Source organism: Ambystoma mexicanum, chromosome 1p, assembly GCF_040938575.1.
Source record: "Ambystoma mexicanum isolate Mex_15411 chromosome 1p, UKY_AmexF1_1, whole genome shotgun sequence".
Taxonomy (NCBI): domain Eukaryota; kingdom Metazoa; phylum Chordata; class Amphibia; order Caudata; family Ambystomatidae; genus Ambystoma; species Ambystoma mexicanum.
The window spans coordinates 1,084,692,377-1,084,712,922 of NC_090921.1; the positions used below are offsets into that span (position 1 = coordinate 1,084,692,377).

Consider the following 20,546-nt stretch of genomic DNA (forward strand, 5'->3'; position numbering starts at 1 on the left):
CGGCGGGAATGAGCGAAAAAGTCATTTCATGAACTCCTTCACCAGGCGATGCGACCACAGCGACGACCGCCCTGGAGTTCTGGTGTAGCAGGAGATAGCCGCCAGATGGATTTTGATAGAAGCGTGTGCCAGCCCCGCCTTGGCCCCCAAGTATGTTTATGTTTAACATTTATATAGCACAACCAGGTACCATAAGGCTTAAGGGCGCTGTGAAACGTAAAACAAAGCAACGACATGAAAGGCGGAACTGAATCTGAGGATGACTCCGGAGCATGAATCAAACACGAACACGATCAGGCAAGAGGCAGAAATAATTTATACAAAAAAAACGGTTTTCAGCCCCTTTTTCAATATTTCCGTGGAAGAGGTGGTCCTCAGTATGGCTGCTAGCGAATTCCACTTAAGTGGAGCTGCCGAGATGAATGCTGAGTCTCTGGATTTTTTGGTTTTCAGGCGTGGCATAGCCAAGGTATTAGATTCGTCCGATCGAAGTGATCTGATATTGTTTTTTACCATGATTAATTCTTTCAAATAGAGTGGCATGACTCCATGTATACATTTATGTGTGAAGAGAAGCCTGAACACAATCCTGGCCTGCACAGGTAGCCAGTGTAAACTACACTGAGCCTCAGACACGTGGTCTCTTCTAGATCGAGCTTTCACTACCCTAACTGCTCCATTCTGTATGACCTGTAACCGATGAGCGTCCGATAATGGCAACCCCACAAGGTGCACTTGAAGGGCCGTAATCCGTAGAGGGTTTATCTTCTGTGCACGGCACCAGACGGTGAACCTCTTCCATTTATGTCTGTAACACTTGAGAGTCGAAGAAGCCCTGGCAAGTACCTCCTTGCAGTCTGCCGGGATCTCGTATCCTTCAAACTCTAGCACTGCAGGAGCCAGGCCTGCAGGTTCAGAGACCCCAAGTCACAGTGCAGAATTGCGCCTCCTTCCCTGGCGAGGAGATCTGTGTCTGCCGGAAGCTTGACTGGAGGGGACGCTGACATGTCCAGAAGGTCCGGGTACCATATCTGCCTTGGCCACGCTGCTGCAACGAGGATCATCCTGCATCGTGACCGTCTCAGTTGACTGATGAGTCGCAGAAGCAATGGCAACGGTTGAAACGCATAGAGGAACAGGCCGTCCCAGGGGAATGAGAACGCATCCCCCATGCTCCCCGGCTGGGGAAACTTGCTGGTGAACCTCCGGCACTTGGTGTTCGTCGCCGTCGTAAATAGATAGATCTTGGGATTGCCCCATCGTCAAATTCCACCTGATCCTGCTGAAGTTCCCACTAGTGGCAAGAGCGCAGCTCCCTGTCGAGTGAGTCGGCGACAGTGTTCTTCACTCCTGCCATATGAAAGGGTACCAGGAACATCCTCTGGGCGACAGCCCAGTGCCATAGATCATGTGCTTCCTCCGAGAGAGCTAGGAATCTGGTGCCTCCCTGCTTCCGAATGTAGAACATTGTGGTGCTGTTGTCGGTGAAGACTCGCACCACCTTGCCCTTGAGGGACGGAAGGAATGACTTGAGGGCCCAAAACACGGCTCAGAGCTCCAGAATGTTGATGTGCAATGATCTCTCCTCTAGGAGCCATAGGCCTCCTGCCTGGAGATTTCCGGTATGTGCACCCCACCCCTCCAAGGAGACGTCAGTCGTCACCGTCTCCTGATGCGCTGGGGTTTGAAAGTCTGTGCCCACCGTGAGATGCACACGGACACCCCACCACCGAATCGCTGGCCGGAATGTCTCGTTGAGGGCGATCTTGTCCTCGAAACTTCCCGCCACTTGCATCCAATGGGCGTCGAGGAACTCCTGCAGCAGCCGCATCCGCAGCCTGCGCAGTCGCACGAGGTAGATGCATGACATCATGCCGAGCAGGGACTTGATGGACCTCACCCTGGCCACTTCCATGGTCAACAGCCGTTGTACCTTGCCCAGGATGGCTTTTATCCTGTCCTCCGACGGTGAAGCCAGGCACGCCACCATGTTGAGTCTGGCTCCCAGGAACCGAGTGTCCTGCAATGGCTCCCAGCAGCACTTCGCATAGTTTATCGAGAACCCCAATTCCGTCAGCAGGCGGACGGTGACGGTCCTCGCTATGTGCTCGCCGGCGAGTTCCCTTGACTTCGCTCGGATGGGCCAATCATCCAGGTAGGGGTAGATGTGGATCCCCTGCAGGCGCAGGCGCGCCACCACCAGTGCCAGGCACTTGGTAAGGACCCTTGGGGCTGACTTCAAACCGAAGGGAAAGGCCTTGAATTGTTAGTGCTGCCCTTGGACCACGAAGCGCAAGTAAGCATCCTCCAGGTCCAGCGACGACAGGAAGTCTCCTTCCTCCAGCTGCCCCAGCACGTGCTGAAGGGTGACCATCCGGAAATTCTGGGATTTGATATATTTGTTGAGGCGGCGGTGATCTAGAATGGGCCGCCAACCGCTGGTCTTCATTGGGACAAGGAAATACTGCGAGTATACTCCGGAGCACCAGAGCCTCTTCGGGACGAGCTTTATCGCGCCCTTTTTCAGCACTGCTCGTACCTCCAGAAGTAGCTGTGGAATGTTGTTTTATTTCCTGGCCACAGGTAGAAAAGGGGGACACCTCCTTTGGAACTCCAGGGTGTGTCCGTGGGCCAGGGCATCCAACACCCAACGGTCGGTGGAGATGGACTTCCACACACTGACGAACTTAGTCAGCTGGCCTCCCACCGAGATGCTCGGGTGGGTGCCCGACGTCACGGCCAGCTCAGTCCTGCTTCGCCGAGGCTGTGCCACCTTGGGTCATTTGGCGACGACAGTTTCCTCTGGCCTTGCTGTGGCCTCTGTAGGCTTCCTGGGACGAAGAACGGGCCCACTTGACGGTACAAAGAAGAGCTGCCACCGAATCCTTTGGAGGCACCCTGTGATTTGCCTCCGGGGGACCGAAAGGATGGCCATCGTTAGAGTGTGCCTAAGACACGGGCTGTCTCGGTATCTGCCTTGATGGCTTGCAGTGACTAGTCCACCGCCTTGCCGAACAAGTTGTCTCAGTCGAAGAGCATGTCCAATACCCTTGCCTAGACGTCCTGATGGAAGTTGGTGGCCTTGAGCCAACCACGCCGGCAAAGGCAAATGCCGTTGCCCATCTGGCAGAACCCGGTGTCGGCGATGTCCGTGGCCACCGTGATGGCATGGTCCGAAGCCACCTTGATTTCTTGTAGTATCTCAAGGGCCTTCGCCCTCTTTTCGTCTGGGAGGAAGTCCAGGAGAGGGGCGATTTTAAACCACAGCTCCCTATCGTAGCGGGCCACAATAGCGAGAGCGTTGGCCGCCTTAATGGTCGTCGCCGCCGACGAGATGACCCATCCCATGGCGTCCAGCTTCTTCCCCTCGCCGTCCGGTGGGGAACTGGAAGTCGATGCCGCCTACTCTGCAGATTTCTTCCTGGCTGATGCGGAGACCACTGAGTCCGGGGACGGCTGCGCTCTGAGGCACATCGGTGCAGAGTCTGCAACCCGGTATTTCTTCTCGTACCGGTCTCTCTTCGTCAGGAGGATGGGTTCTTCAGGAGCAACAACCCTTCGTCCCAGATATCATCCAACAGCGGGACCAAGACTAGGTCTTCCTCTTGGCCTCTTGTCGCTGATAAAGGAAACCCTCCTTTTCCTTGGGTTTGAGCTGGAACAGCTCTGAAGTCCTGGAGATCATGGCGTGGAAGGATCCAATCTCATCAGTGGGAGAAGCCATGGGTACCAGCGACGGGAGATCCGTTCTGTCGTCATCTGACCCCGTCGTCGCAGTATCCGCCACCGCCTTGTCCCTCGGCAGAGGGGAGGGGTGATACGGAGGTGGGTGATACGGAGGTGGGTGATACGGAGGTGGTTGGACTCGTCTCCTAATTGGTCGACCCTCCAACTGTCCAGGCGGCGGGTCGCCCACCGGCGTGGGCAGACTTGTCCGTATCTCCATGCACAGGATCTGTCCGTCGGTGGTAGAGGTGGTTGCGACGAGAGCAGCGTGGGGTCTGGTTCCTCCCCGCCTTGCCGTTCGTCGGTTCCCCCGTTGCTCTCCCCATCCGCCTCGTCGGGGTCCCTCTCGATGGACTTGGCCTCTGAACTTCTTGTCCAGCACCACCTCCAGGCCTGAAAGCTCCTCCTCAGAAGAGATCTCCGAGTCTAGCTGGACCACTGCGCGCCCCCCCCTTCTTCTCGGCCAGGGGTGACGGTCTCGGGGAGATGAGCAGCATCTTCACAGGAGTCTTTTCAATGGGCTAGAATGAAGATTCCCTCCGGGCAGGCAGGAAAACTGATTTTGGTGGATGCCTGCTGAGAACCCGCATTCGCGGCCTTCACCAGGGATGCCACCACTCCCTCAATAGACGGTTTGGCCAGGTGAACCTGGGCCTTCACGACCTTAGGCGCGTATGAGGCCTTCACCCTGGGGGGAGGGTCAGCACCTTGCTCCCCTCTGGCTTTCTCCGTCAGACGATCAGGCCTTCTCCCGAAGTTTACCCGGTTGCTCCGACTTCATTTTCTTCGCTGAGCCGGAGCGTTGGCTCGTGGTTGACGGAGTCGGTGAAGCTGCGCCCAGCCTGGCTGCCTAGGAGCCCGTACCCACGGTGCTCCCGGTGCCTGCGGACTCGCAGTGATTTGCCTTTTGTTGGGCCCCCGTCGCCAAAGCGCCCTCAAAGGTCGTAGAAGACCGCTCAGATTTTCTTTTGGTAGAGGAACGTTGCCGGGGCTTACCTGCCACCGGGTTCTTTGTCTCCAGCCACTCAGCGAGCCGCTTGTGACAGTCCTTCATAGTGCGAGAGGACATGTCCTTGCAGAGCGCACAGGCCTCCTCCACGTATGATTTGTCTGAGTGTAGGCAGTAAAGGCACCAGGAGTGCCCATTCTCCTTGAAGACGTTCTGTAGTACACATCCTGGGCAGATCCAGAACAGAGGCGTCGAGTCTCTTTTGTCTTTGACCATGTACCTGCAGGGTAGGCCTCAAGTATCTTCTGGAATCCTCCAAGAAGTGAAGTCCGACGAGAATCTGCCCTTGAGGGGCGTAGAAGCTTCCTAAAACAGGTCCCTGTTAATTGGATGAAGAATCGGTGGAGCTTGAGGCTCAATTGACCGAAGAAAATAGAGAAAATTCTCTGAAAAAATGCAATACGCAGTAGAAGCTCGAGAGCTTGAACGTGCGGAAAAAATCTGAAGATGGCTGCCAGAGGAGGGCCTTAGGTAAAGGGCAGTCATTGGCTGGGGGCAGTATGACCCAGAGACCAGTGATTGGTTATTAGGAGAAAGCCAGTTCAGAAATGAAACGGAAACTTTTTCTTTACTGAGGACTCCCAGCCTGATGACGGGGAATATTCATGAGCATGTGAATCCATGCCAGACCCCATGCTGGAGAACTATTTTTATAACTGATTAAATTGAATGCTTGTGTGCTATCCTGTGTGAACTCACTGAGACCCCCTGACCCCGCTTACACCCTCCTGAAACTAATCCTTGACTGCTCATCCATGTACCTTGATTGTGTTTTGGCTTACCTCTCAGAGCTCCCTGTTTAGCGTAATTAGGGTAGCCTCCTAAAATCTGTCCACCAGGCCAGATTTTAGAAATCCATCTTAACATCCATGCTTTCCAGTTTTGAGGTTGGGTCCTCTGCAGTTTCGCTGGAAAAAATGAAATGGAGAGCAGTAGTGTAGAGCAGACCCAGAAATAAAGGGGAGAGGGCTCCACCAGTGACGCCTCTGCTCCAGACCCCGCTGAGGCAAAATGTTCTCCCATTTCAACTAGAGGTGTTATGTGCTGCATATAGGAAAGCATGTGTGGTCCTTTTCTCCACCAAATTGAATGTTAGTTGGGAACTAAGTAATGCCTCATCATTTGAACTAAACAGTGGCTTCCATAATAAATAATTTCTTTAGTGGTTTTGTGTTTTATATAGCGCCAACATAATGCCTTACATGTGCTTACTAGCGCTGGGAGGATAGGATTTGGAGACAGTTTTCCATTTAAGCCCTTCGACTGACTGAATGGCTCTGACTGACTGAATGGCTCTCCGTCCCGGTTGAGAGGCTTGGTCTTTCACAGATCTGCAGTTTGACAGTTTTAAAACATGATATATGAAAAAAACAATCCATCTGTAGGAGTATCGTCTTGCACACTTCAAAGTTAGGCAGAACATGGCACAGCAAGGATGGTGTCTTTTAACTCACCTGTACCCAGTGAAGGAAGGAACATATTTCTGGAAGATGGCTTTAAACCGCCCGGGATTGACCGCTTCGGAAGAATCAGGGTGCCACAAAGCCGAAATGACATCGATAAAGGCTGAAAATTAAGTGGAAATAAAGGGGAGGGGGGAGAGCGAGAGAACAGGTTTACAAATCCGATGAGCGTTTCCAACAGCATATTTCAGAGTTTCTGCTTTTTACGAGTGAATGATGGAGTGGGACCTTTATTACAGGTGAACAAGGATGAATACCCAGTCCGAAAAAGTGTTTTCACCGTGACATGGTTTCAACAACTGAATGACCACTCAAGCCTAAATACTCAGGCCTTTAACGTAGAAACAAATACAAAACACTAGGACAGCCAACCTGTGCGTCCCTTTCTCCAGCCAGCTTTATTTCAGAATGCAGTTACATACACAAAGAATATAAAACATTAAAATACACTTCCAATTCCATAAAAACATGATATAAATCACACTAAATACAAAAATACAGTGACCACAATATGAACATTCTCGCCCCAGTCCCTTTAGATGATAGAATGAAAGGAGTCAATTCGCCTTCTGTGTCAATTCTGAATGCTGTAGTAGAGTCCCTATAGGTTTAGGTTAACATGTTAACAAGGGCATTTACCATTCCCATAAACTTTAGCGTTCCAGAGTCAAGCCCTAACACACACAGTCAGAACCGAATGACAAGGTCCATAAAGACCACATACAGCTTGCACCAGGACCCCCGTAGATAATAGGATGGAGATTAAGGGTCTGCTCTATAGTGTCCAGGCCCTCGCTAAACCCATATTTAACAAGACTGCAGTTTAACACACCACTATATATAATTTTGCCTAATAATTGATTACAAACAGTAGATAGTATCTCAGTGCTCTTACTTGTGATGTGATCGGGGTACCTTACTGCTGTAAAATAATACATTTTCCTGTAGAGTGGGATACTGTTCACATAAAAATATTTTAAAAACAGCAAGTAGTCGTGGGTTTATTGATATGCTATTTTTTAAAATTTAGTAAGTACTTCTTATCAACGTAAAGGTGCACACCGTAATAGGCAGCGATTGTTGTCAATGCACCAATGAATCCTACAGTCCTATTAGGTAATTTTACAAAAGTCTTGCAGCTTTCTGGCAACACGGAGGGTGCGGGGGGTGTTTGAGAGGCGAATTGCCAGGAACTAGTCCTCAGCCCCAATCACCCTTTGCCCTGCATGATAGGCCAAGAAGCTTGTACTGGGTACAGCACCAGTGCAAGTTGGTGCGAGACATCAGACTGCCCCTCTGTTGCTCCTTGCATACTAAGAAAGGGGGAAAAGGAAAGAGAATGGGGTAGACTTCGCTTTTCTTATCCGTATCTCCCAAGAGGGCTGCGTTGTGGGGTTAGGGGGTCTCAGACAGTATTTCGCCAGGCCAGCCTGGAATCTTCACTGTCGCCCTTTTCTTTGCCTACACCTTTAACAACATATAACAGTGCTAAGCCCTCTCTCATACAGCGCTGTCAGGATACTATCTACCATCTTTCCATAATAACTGGGCATCTATTTGTTTGCGTAGTGCACCCACTTGTCAGGGAAAAGCAATAAGCACAGCAAATATGGATGTGCAACAAGAGACAGAGTAAGCAGCATGTCCCCATCTAAAACTAACATAACCAACAATCCGCAGTGTACAAATCAGTTTCTTTTAATATTCATTTAGGTTACAATAGGTCTCATTCAACCTTGATCAGATGATACAGTCCTGGGAAGTTGCATGCCCTCACTTCAGGGAGCTTACTCCCACCTGTCCATTATTACTGTATGCTGCATCTGCCACTTCTCTCTTGGGCGTATGTCCATATCACTCCAGCATCATTACATCTCAGCAGTAGCCTCGGTGGGGTACCGGGGAGGGGGATGACCAGGAGGGGGGAGGATATCTGCCACCTTCTAGTAATGATGTATCAGGTAGTCCAATCCACAAATCCTAACCCAACTCTGTCTGGCTCATAATTGCCAACACCCATCTCTCAAAGTCAGCATCCGCTTCATATTGTCAGACTTCATGGAGTCTCTGGCCTCATCAATATTAATAGGTGTACTATTTAGTGGACATTATTGATAAAATAAACCATTCCTTTTACACACACCTAAAACATAGTAAGTGCTTCTTTTGGTGCTTATAGTTTTCATGATATACATCTAAAAGGTATTGGAAGTCAACTTCATTGACTATAGGGCCTCATCTGGAGTCTGGCAGTATACCGGCGGTAATTCCGCCGGCATAAATAGCGTTACCGCGACTCGAGTAGTTCCCATTCCCAATTGGGTCCACTGGAGCCAATGGGGTTGGTGAGTGCTATTACCGCTGGCAGTAAACGTGTCGGCGGTAATGGCACTGAAAACGGCCAAAAACTGGCAGTAAGGGGACATGTTTACCTCCAGCGAAACGCTGCAGGTAAAACTCCCACTTACTGCCCGACTCATGATGGGGCCAACCATTAAATGCAGCGGTAATAGCGTTACCGCCGCATTTAAGGCTAAGGCCCAACTCATGATGAGGCCCTATAACTAGAAGGGCAGAATGCTGGCAAGAAACCGAAAAACACATTCAGTCGTTTTCTAAAGCCAGTTAACACTGGCATGAAAAACGCAGGAATAATGTGAGCAATGTTACATCATGACTTGCTACCTCAGGGGATTATTTGGGGGGGGGGGTAGATAGTGCAATTAAAAGAGAACATGTTATGAATAGAATTTGTAAATAGTTAATTTGATTGAATGCATATGTTTCCAGAAGATCAGAATGGTAGAAAGGTTCCAATGGATGGTAGAATGAAGGACCAACAAATGTTTGTATTCAGAGGGAGCCGAAGGAGCTGGGAGGCAGCTAGAGCTGCTGCTGTATTCCATGTACTTGAATGAAAGGGTCTGCGTACAGACCTGACTATGGACAACATCAGTGTGTTACGTGATCTCTTTACTCAGCATGTATGTGCCAGCAACCGTGTCTGCTGCTTCTGAGCAAGTAAGAGCCGTCTTACCAGTATAGAAAGTTTCCCGCTGTGTATTTCATTATTTTAATTCTATGACGAGACTGGAGGAGAGCATTATGCTTCAACTTCATTTATTACTACTCTTCAGCAGTTTCAACAAACTATACCAAAAACAACAATAAATAAATGTTCCAAGTGACTTTCACATTTTTGAACTACGAATCCCATAGTCTCTGTAGTCCTTCACACTCCAGCTCAGCTATGACCACTTCCTGTCCCTGAACTCCTCCTCTTCAAGCAAAGCAGATAAGTGACATTTTCGTTTCCTCCCAGTTAATGTGAATTTTCTATAGACAGTGACTCAGAGCTCAGATGTATGTTTGGCCTAGAGAGCTTTGACAGCATTATTCTACAGATTAGAGAGTGGAATCGAAATTTTATACATATATTGGGCATAGAGCGTGCAGCGCAGCTTCAGGCAATGCGTTAGGATCGTTATGCGGGTTTAGAACAGCTATTCAGCAGTAGGACGTTAAGTCTGTGACAGGAGCATGTCGGATGCGGTAGAGAAACGCTGAAGTGTTTTGCGGACACTCGCCAATTAAATTGTAATATCGGGAGCTCCGTCAGTGTCCTTGAGCCCCGTGTCGCATATCCGGCACCTCAGGGGTTCGCCGTTGGGCCGCTGAGCTTTCCCCTTTTTGTCTCCACAGACCTCTCCCTTGCGGGTAGAGCGGGCACGCTTCAGCACGGGCCCCCTCCTTTGCAGAGGTGGAGTCAGGCACCGAGTGCGCCCAGCCCTAGCAAAGGGCTTACACGAAGCACTCCGGCCCCTACCCTCGTGTGGGCGGAACTACCCGGATGCCCGTGCGGCATCGTACTCATTCTGCGACGCGGCTAGAGGCATACGGAGGGATCACCCGTACGAGCGGAGCGATTTGGAAAGATTCCAAAAAATAATTTAAAGAGCCTAAACCCTCCCTTTGCACGCTGTGAAAGGGCAGCCCAGGCTGAGAAAAGAGTCCCTCGAGGCGGAGGCTGAAACAGTGAGAAGGTAGCACAGCTCACGGAGAGAAAGTGCAAGCAAGCACACACAAGGCAGTAGCCTCCCAGCGAGTGAAAAGGAGAGCATAAGCCATTCCAGGCATAGAAAACTGATAAAGTCCGGTGCAGCCACATAAAAAAAATAATAATAAATAAAAAGGAAAGGGGAATAGAAAAGACTAGAGATCTATCTCCCAAAGGCATCTACAAGGAAGTGGGCAGCAACGACACCTTCCTACAGGTACTAAGGCACACAGCACCCCTTAACATGTCAGAGTTCGAAAGGAGCGAGGAGAAGAAGCCTCAAGACTTAGCCGCCAGTTTCAAGGAGGTGCTGGGGAATTCCCTAGTAGATGCAGTGGCTCAAGGGGTAAAACCCCTGCAAGAAAGACTGGAGACGTTGGAAGCGATGCTTCACCAGCCTAAAGAAAGCACCAAGAGGACACACGGCTTGCCCATTGAACCCTCTGGAGCAGGGTCTAAGGGGAGTGTTCAGGCCCGCAAGAGGAAAGCCTCTGCAGACCCCCAGGGCCCTATGGAAGGGGGGGAAGACAAGGCCCCGGAGGTCGCCAACGCCTTTGCTAAGCTTAAGAAGGCATATTTGCAGCGTCAGGCAGTGCCGGACCTCACGACCCCCTCTCCTGGGGAAGACAATGAAGGAGATGAAGACCTAGGCTCAGAAGAGGAGCCAGGAGAAGGGGACCTATCCCCTCAAGAGCCAGAGGAGTCAGTCGAGGAAGAATGGGCTAAACCCAGCGGGGGAAAAAGAACCTGCAAAGAGAAGCACCTCGAAGAGGAGCAGGACGATATGTTTGATCAGGAGAGTATTCGTAATCCAACATCTTCCGACTGGCAGCCATCCCCAAGAGTGGCTCAATATATGACAGCAAGGCTGAGAAAAGCATTAGATAAAGTCGTTCGACAGCACCTCCGGGCGGAATGTCCCTTCCCAGACCTGCCGGGGAAAGTGGCAGAGGCCCCCGAACTGGACCCCAAAATGCTTACCTTTGTGTCAAAGGCCAGTAAGGACCCCCGGAAAGGCATAGATAGATCATGGAATAGTTGCCAGGAGAAAGTACTGGACCTGACCGGTCCTCTCGCTAAGATTATGGAAAGAGCGAGAGACACGGGGGAGGAAGTGGACCCAGAGGCCCTGGCAGGTTGAGCGCAAACAGCAGTTTGCCTTTTGGGGAACATGAATTGTGCTATAGCTTCGGAGAGAAGAGGGCTGTTGTTAAAGATAGACTCGAAGCTCAGCGACCTGGCATCCTATGAGGCTGGAGAAGCAGCTCAGGGACTCTTGTTTGGTGAAACATTCGGGAAGGAAATGGGCCGCTTTGTAGGCATGTACACATCACTGGAGAATGCGCAGGCATCCATCCGAATAATCTTCCTGCAGAGTTTTTTTTACCGGGACTGGCCATTACAGGGGTGGCACGGCCAGTCACCAACAAGGAGGGAGAAGACCCCCCCTAATCACAGAGCCCAGTACTGGGAGAACAGGCAACAGGACTCGTTCTTCCCAGCCAAAGGCTGCAACACCAGAGGGCGCAGAGGCAGAGGCTTCGGACGGGGACAAGGTTTTACACCAGGTAAGAGCGATAACCTACCCAACAGTAGGAGGGAGAACCAGTATGTTCTGGGAAAACTAGCACGCGCTTTCCAGCGATGCCTGGATTTTGCAAACCGTCAGAGGTCTGCAGATAGAATTTATACAGACACCTGTGCAGGCCCGAGTACCCCAGCGCCTGCGCCTAGCGAAAGCAGAGCAGGAAGCCCCAAATGCCGAGTTAGAGCTATTAGCGAAGAAAAGCCATAGAAAGGTGCCCTAGTGCCCCGAGCTTCATAAGCAACATGTTTCTCGTTCACAGGAAGGAGAATGTGCGTCCGGTAATAAATCTAAAGGATTTGAACGGATGGATAGTTTACCATCACTTCAAGATGGAAGGGATCCATCAGCTTAGAGATTCCCAGAGAGAGGGAGACTGGCTGACTACGTTAGACTTAAATGATGCCTACCTGACGATTCCAGTACAGAAGCATTTCAGGAGATTCCTAGCTTTTCACTTGAAGAGACAGCTCTGGCAATTCAAGACAATGCCATTCGGGCTTACGTCAGCGCCTTGGGCTTTCACGAAAATTGAATGAACACGTAGCAGCAGCTTTTCGAGAGAAAGGCATAAGATTGATAATATACCTAGACAATCTATTGCTTCTATCAGAGGATCGAGGAGCACTGGAGTATCAAACAAAGTGGGTCCTATCTAGTGAACATAGAGAAATCAGATACCAAACCAGCGCAGAGACTAGATTTCCTCGGCCTCATTCTAGACACGAGGAAAGCCACGTTAGGACTGCCAGCAAGGAAGATTTGAGATATCAAGAGAGATCAGGTCATGCTTGAAGAAGAAAGTTATTTCACTGAGAGTTTTAGCGAGAATAGTGGGCCTCCTGGCAGGCTCCATACAAGCCATTTTTCCAGGTCCCTTACACTATCGAGCCTTACAAAGGTTGAAGATAAGGCACCTCCAACAAGGGTTGAGATATCAACCATCGATACCATTGGATCAGGAGTCTATCACAGAGCTGGAATGGTGGTTGCAGAATATGGATGCCTGGAATGGGCGCGCCATATTCGGAGACCGTCCGGATCTTGTAATAGAGTCAGACGCCAGTCGTTTAGGCTGGGGAGCAGGGTGCAGAGAGTTGCAGACGGGAGGCAAATGGAGCGAAGAAGAGCTGAATTCGCACAAAAACTGCCTAGAACTTCTGGCAGGCTCCTTCGCGATAAAAACCTTCACGAGAGACAAAGTGAAGTCGTGCGTTCTGCTAAAGATGGACAACATTTCAGCAGTGCGTTACATAAACCACTTAAGCGGGGTGAAATCCAGGATGCTAGCAGAGCTAGCAAAGGATTTTTGGCACTACTGTCTGCAGACAGGGACATCAGTGACAGTGGAGTATTTGCCCGGAGCACTGAACGTAGTAGTGGACTGGAATTCTCGATACCTCACGGACTCCAGCGATTGGAGGCTGGATCCAGCAGTATTTAAGATACTGGATCGGAGGTGGGGGCCGTTACACAGCTATGTTTGCGTCTCGCCTCAATGCGCAGAAACTCAGCTACTTCAGCTGGAGGCTAGACCCAGACGCAAAAGGTACCGACGCATTTCTGCAGGATTGGGCAGGAGGCCCTCATTACGCGTTCCCTCCTTTCATGATGCTGAGCAGAGTGCTAGCGAAATGTCTGAGGGAGAGAGTGGAGCTGGTAGTAGTAGCGCCTTTGTGGAAAGCTCAGGTTTAGTTCCCGACGCTGATGGAACGCTTGATAGACCTGCCGAGAGTCCTCCCAGAAGGAGAGCGACTGCTCACGGACGCAGCTGGGCAGAGTCATCCTCTAAGAGGGACACTCCCGCTCATCACATGCAGGATATCAGGAGACGATGGGAACTGCCAGGCATTTCGATTCAGGCTGCAGAACTCATCGCAGAATCCTGGGCTCCATCGACTAGGAGGAGCTACGATGCAGCTTCGGCCAAGTGGACTAGTTGGTGTAGAGGGAGAAATATTCATCCCATTTCAGCACCTATAGTAGCGATACTGAACTTCCTAGCACAACTTCTGCAAGATGGGAAAGCATTCCGCACTATAGGAGTGTACAGATCAGCGATCTCTGCGGGGCACTTACCAATCGAAGGAGTGCCAGAAGGAGAACACCCGGCAGTTTGTAGGCTCATCGGAGGAGCTAAGTTTAAAGTACCGACAGAACCTAAATACACAGTCTTATGGGACGTGACAGTAGTACTGCGGCTATTAGAAAGCTAGCCAATTAACCGGTAGCTATCTCTCAAGCAGTTGTCGGGCAAGCTAGCGATGCTGCTATGGCTCATAGCTTGTAAGCAAGTGTTGGATATTAAAGCATTAGAGGTTCATAGGACATTTGGGCCGGAAGGAGTGACCTTTGTAGTGGTACAAAGGACTAAATCAAGCACCTCCACAGTACACTATCCGTATTACCCAGATAATATCAAATGGTGCGTAGCAAGCAGCATCAAAGAGTATGAAGCTAGGACAGCAGAGAGTAGAGCACCGAGTACGACGCAATTACTAATAGTGCGTAGGAAGTCTTTCCATGCGATAAAGACAGCTACTATTGCGAGATGGGTCAGAGAAATAATGCAAGCAGCAGGAATTGATTTACAGAAGTATGGGGCTCATTCCCTAAGAGGGGCCATGGCATCCAAAGCATATATGACAGGAGTTCCATTGCAAGATATTATGTCAGCAGCAGACTGGGCGAATGATCGTATCTTCAGAGAATTTTATTCTCTTTATTTAAGCCAGCTGAGAGTATAGCGAGTACGGTGTTGGGACAGCTTTGAACAAGCATAATGCTCGCCTCCAGTCTTGTCATAGAATAAGGATTACCCCTGCTAACTGAGCAGGGAGTATTAATTCTATTAAAGACTAGGAGGCGAGCATTAGTTCTCACCCCCTGCTATTTGTTAATCATATTGTATGTGGATTTTGTGATGATATGATAACAAACGAGACTCCACCCTGATATTCTATTTTATGTTTCCCTAGGGGAAGAGCAGAAGAATAGTTGAGTGAGACGACTAGTAAGAAGAAGGCGAGAGTACACCCAGAAGAATTGTTACCTAGTTGGAGTACAGGAAGTGTTCGCTCTGTTGGTGGGAAGAAAAAGTTTATGGTTAAATGACACCCAGAGCACGTAAAAGAGGAGGAGCTCAGGGAGAGGAAGTGGTCATAGATGAGCTGGAGTGTGAAGGACTACAGAGACTATGGGATTCGTAGTTCAAAAATGTGAAAGTCACTTGGGACATTTCTTTATTGTTGTTTTTGGTATAGTTTGTTGAAACTGCTGAAGAGTAGTAATAAATGAAGTTGAAGCATAATGCTCGCCTCCTAGTCTTTAATAGAATTAATACTCCCTGTGCATTTAGCAGGGGTAATCTTTATTCCTCATTTTAAATTGTGTATTGCTAGTTGTGAATACCCTATGTGATGAGTCCTGTGAAATCATCACCAAAGCCCTGGTATGGGAATCCTCATGTCCAGGGGAAGACAGCCACTACCTTATCCTGACCCTGGGTGCGGTATTATGAGGGAGGATCATGCGGGGGAGACCCATATCAAGGGAAGGTGGTAACTGCATTAACACATGAACCTTCCCTTTTCCTTAAAGCTCTGATGGCATATTGCAAAGTGGAACCAAGAAATGTTACTGTACATAATTTTCATATGACATCTGTTGAAACTAAGTGACTTTGGGAAACCTAGAAACATTATGGACTTGAATGCCCAGAACGCTTATAGTAATGGGCTGAGGAAGTGGAGGCAAGAGTTGAGGATCACTGATGATGTCAAACAGACCGTGCCATCTATTCAACTGCAAACAGCTGAGCGGAACATTTAAACTGAAACCTCAGCCGCAGCTGAGAGACAGAGGAAGGAGAAGGAGAGCAGCAGAAGACAAAGCAGATGCCATGGCAGAGGTCGCAGTCGGAGAAGAAGTTGCAGGATTCTGCATAGTGTGCTCAGCAGGAAGTAGAAGCAGGAAAGAACGCTGAGGTCTGAGAAGCCCAGAGGAGAGGGAGAAGTGCTCCCGAGGGATGGAGGACAGCTCCAGCAGACCAGAAGACCCGGTGGAGCCTCGTAAGCTCCCAGGAAGTGCTGCGTAAGCAGCAGAAACCACCAGAGAGCTGTCAACCATGTTGGCGGATCGGAGAGGGTCTGTCAGTGGCTTGAGGTCTCACCTGCATTAAGACTGCGCCACAGCCCTGAGAAAGCATCCAGAGATGCCGAAGGAAGCCGGTGAGTTTGCCTATGTAGCTCCGTAAGGGACAATTACAATTAAAAAGACAATTGTGAACTCCAACTAAGTAGAAAAGAAGGGCAAACAGGGTACAATTCGCCTCACGTGGGATATTAATTTGGGGAAACCTGTATCCCACATTGCCATTGCCACAAAGAAACCATTTAAAGTTCTGTGAAGTTAAAACCATTACTGGCAGGTGAGTACACCAGGAAAGAGACAAGTTGCATGAAGTTAAAGTCAATTCCTGGCAGGCGAGTACACCAGGAAAGGAACAGTTACGATTGCTTTCAAATAAAAAACTTTGTGGTTATAAAGAAGGTTGTGTGTGAAGTTGAAACCCATTCCTGGCAGGTTAGTAAACCCGGAAATGAACAGCTGATGTCAAAAACAGAACTTTGCTATCATAAAAGGGTTGTGTGTGAAGTGCAAACAATTCCTGGCAGGCGAGTGAACCAGTAAAGGAACAGTTGCCTTAAATGAGAAAACTTTGTTGCTATAAAGAGTAATGAGGAAAGAAGATACTTAGCTTATCATTACTTTATCCTTTTGACAAACTATTGTGCAACAAGAAACATTTGCTGCGCTGTTCGGACAAAGATATACTATGGAAAGAAGGGGTGTGACATTTTTCTAAGTAATCATTTTTGCTACTTGAAAAGAACACTTTGTGAAAGAAACGGGTGTTTTGGTTTTGAACAAGTGTTTTGTGGAAGAGACATTTTCTTTACCCATTTGAAAGGAGTGTTGGATGAAAGGAACCTTTTTCATTGAACTAAACGGAACATTGTTGAAACAGAACTCTTACAAAAGTCTTCCTGAATTGATTCAGGGCAAGTGGATTGAATCCTGATCACAAGGATTGACTTTGGGAAATCTGAGTTTGAACTTTTGCACATTTTGGTTTATCTAAAAACAGACTTTACCTTATGCATTTTGATAGTATGTCCTAGTGTGAGGGTCAGATACATCTGGACACAAGGTCATCTTTCTTTAGCTTTTAGTTTGTTAGGTAGGAATATTTTGGTTAGGATAGGGACAGATCGGTGCTTATGAAGATTAAAGGGGGGATGGGAGAAATATGTTGAAAGTTGAGGAAAATACAACTTTGTGTTCGTCTCTCACTTCTGACCTCTCACGCCTATCCCAAACAGTCCCTCGTCTTTTAGGTGTGTGTGCAATTTGTTTTTAGTCTAATATTTTAGATATTGTTACTGCGAGCCGTCTCTTGCCACAGTATTTCTTCTCTGAATGCTAATTAGCAGCGCTTAGCATGCCACGTGATCTTTTTACTCAGCATTTATGTGCCGGCAACCATGTCTGGGCCCATCCTTATCGAGGATCCCTGGAGTAATTATGTATCCTAGGGACTCTAATATTCAACTTGCTCCAATTACTAAGTGGGCCTTGGATTGGTACCCCACGTACCTTTGACTGCATTGCCTCCCTCATTGAAAAGTTTGCCTTATTTTGGCCTGCTCTGTAATACACGCTCACTGGTGCAGCTTAAGTTTGATGTCTTTCATTTACTTTGTATTCGCAACCCTGACCTCTGCTGTGTAACCAAGACATGGCTGTCTGAGACTTTGATCCCTGATCTGAACCATGCAATCCTTGCAACCTATTCCATCTTTCATGTTCACTTGGGTGATATGGGCTCAGGCGGTGGGTTCAAGCTTATCTTTAAGAACAATTTAAAGTGTACAGCTATTCCAGTCACTTTCAGTTCTAAAACTGAATTGTTGCTTATCTGGCTTTCTCTCTTCCCCACCTCTAGGGTTAATTTCCTAGTGGCCTACCGCCCACCTTCGTATGATACTTCCTTTTCTGCAGCTTTTGCTAATTTTATTGCTATGCTCCAGCTGAAGTATTCCCCCATTTAATCATTTTGAGGGATTTCAACCTCTGGGTTGATGATCACTCTGATCTTCATGGTGCAAACATTTTGGCTGCTATGGCTGATCTAAATTTAGAACAGATGATTACTGATGCAACTCATCGGCATGGCCATACATTAAAAACGTAAATTTGTTTGAGGCTAGCAACAGGATTACTCACTCCGCTTTACCGATCAAGTGGTCTGATTCAATAGGTTATTCCTTTCATTGACTACACTCCTACAGTTTCTCTAGGTAGTAAATCGACCTGGCTGTTTTCCTGCACTTTGAGCCCTGTCGAACCTGCCACCTTGCTCACTGCTATCCACACACACTATGTGTCACGCCCCCCGGTTTCCTAGGACATTCTTATGTCCAGGGGAGAAGCCCGTGGCGTTTGGCCTGGCGTTTACAGCAACGCCGACGCCACCGCCGGTAAACAACTACATCTCCCAAGAGGACTGTGCCTACAAGGAACCTTTGGAACGTTTTCACTTTCTTTTGCGTGCGTTTCACGCCTCCTTTGTATTCACTTCCTATATCTGGCCACGCCCCCAGTAAGCCGGTGCTCCTAAACCGTTGCGTTACGCGAGCTACGCTCCTGGAATAAGTTGTTCTTTTTCGTATTCCTTGCTTACCTGGTTGCCGAATCCTACCTTTGCCTTGGACCTTGTTATCTGTTTTCCTGATTCTGTCTTAGACGTCCGTTTGATCTCCTCCCCTGCTCGACCACGGAATACGCACCGGACTTGCTTTGGGTTCTGCTTCTCATGTCTGGCTCCCGGCTCTCTTCAACCCCGTATTCCTCAATCGCTCCTGGCCATCTGCTCCCCGAGCGAAGAAAGAAACACCCTGCATCCAGGCGTTCGGGAAATCTTACACCACTTCTGATTTCTCCCTGAAGTGTTGTTTACCGCGCTAGCAAGAACGGCACTGTTTATTTACACCTGGTGTATTTTTGCTTGACCTTTTTTGTTTGTTGGTTTTTTGGGACGCTTTGCTGTGCTCATCACTTGTTGGTTTTTGGGACGCTTCGCTGCATCGCTCTGCCTCTTTGGATCTTGGGACACTTGGCTCCTGGCTTCACTCCTTGGATTGTGGGACGCTCTGCTGTTTTTTCCCGCTCATTTGATTTCGGAACATTGGCTTTTGCTTTCACTCATTGGTTTGTGGGACGCTTTGCTGTTGACATTACTTATCCATTATTGGGGGAAGTCTTTGGTCCCCCTTCTTTCAAGAAAGAACACTTCCTCTGACCTTCACTCACTCCCAGTCTTGTGTCTTATCACAAGTAGGTATTCCGCTGGAAAAAAGGAATACACAGGTAAGCTTGTGGGTCTCGGAGGGGGGAGAGGGACTGGAATCGTCAACGGTATGTAATATTTGCTTTGTTTGTTTTCTTCCCTCTAGCTCCGCTGTGCGTTCCGCCTTTTTGCCTGAGCCCTTGGCCTGACAGGTGTTCTTTTCCCTGCAAGCTGTGCTCTCAGGAAGGAAGTCTGAATTACTTTAGCAGCATCTAGCCCAAGTGATTCCCCAGACTGATCGTGGAACCTACGGAGTGCGACACTATGATGCCGCTATGGCTATGCCTCCTATGGGCCTTCTTTCTGCACTGTCTGCAGCCTTTACTTTGGCGGCAGACAAGCTAGCTTCCATAAAGAAAAGAAACCCACCAGTGGCTCTGTTCCCTGGTTCTCCTCCGATTTACGTGCTCTTAAGCTGCAAAATAGGCAGGCAGTACGCCATTGGCGCAGAACATACTTAGATAGCGAGAGTTCCTCTGAAAATAGCCAGCCTTAATTACCATAGAGCTATTATAGAAGCCACAACTAGATACTTTTCAGAGTGTATCCTTGGTGCAAGCAATCAGTCTAAACAGCTCTTTTCAGTTGTACGAGAATTTTCCTCTCCAGTTTCTGCAAACGTAACCATTCCGGCATCACAGGTTATGTGCGATTCCCTCTCGGACTTTTTCACTAACAAAATTACTAAGATTGGAGAGAACATTTCAGCCTTCTCTGAGGCCTCTCCTATCCCACCCCATTACCATGAAGAGGGTATCAGGAGGGTAGACTGGCCGTTTTCGACTTTCTCTCCTGCTACACAGGATCAGGTCTTTAAAGTCGTTAACCAACTTAACTATTCCTCCCCAATGGACCCAATCCCCTTCAAGATAATCACAATACTTGGGGCCTCATTCTGAGTGCGGCGGTAAGGGGTTAATGGCGCCGGTAAGGATGCCGGTGCCGTTAACCCCTTACTGCTGCATTCCGAGGCCCTTTAGTGGGTCCCGCTAAGGGTAAAACCAGCCACCCTTAGCGGGAGCCGCTAAAGGACCAGGGAGCTAATAACAGGACCGTTATTAGCTCCCTCCCCATTCCCATTGAGCCCTTATGGGGGTTCGAATGGGAATGGGGATGGCTTCCCTGAATGGGGAAATACCGGGTCCTCCAAGGGTGGAATGACCCGGTAACTCCCCATTCAGGGAACCCGGACCTGAGCTTGGAGGCAGCCATGCCGCAAATAGCAGCATGGCTACCTCCAAATTCGTAATGAGGCCCTTGGTTCTGAATTAGCGCCAGTGCTTACGATACCATTT

The 20,546-nt window shown here is 48.9% G+C and overlaps 1 protein-coding gene across 7 annotated transcripts in view; it reads right to left on the reverse strand.

Annotated features, from left to right (window-relative positions):
* USP21 (ubiquitin specific peptidase 21) overlaps positions 1 to 20,546 on the reverse strand; it is a 1,008,218-nt gene that overhangs the window by 486,851 nt on the left and 500,821 nt on the right. For all 7 annotated transcript variants that reach the window (XM_069604671.1, XM_069604661.1, XM_069604666.1 and 4 more), the window contains one exon: positions 6,190 to 6,301. In XM_069604671.1, the coding sequence (XP_069460772.1) occupies positions 6,190 to 6,301 (112 nt within the window). The remainder of the gene's footprint in view (positions 1 to 6,189; positions 6,302 to 20,546) is intronic.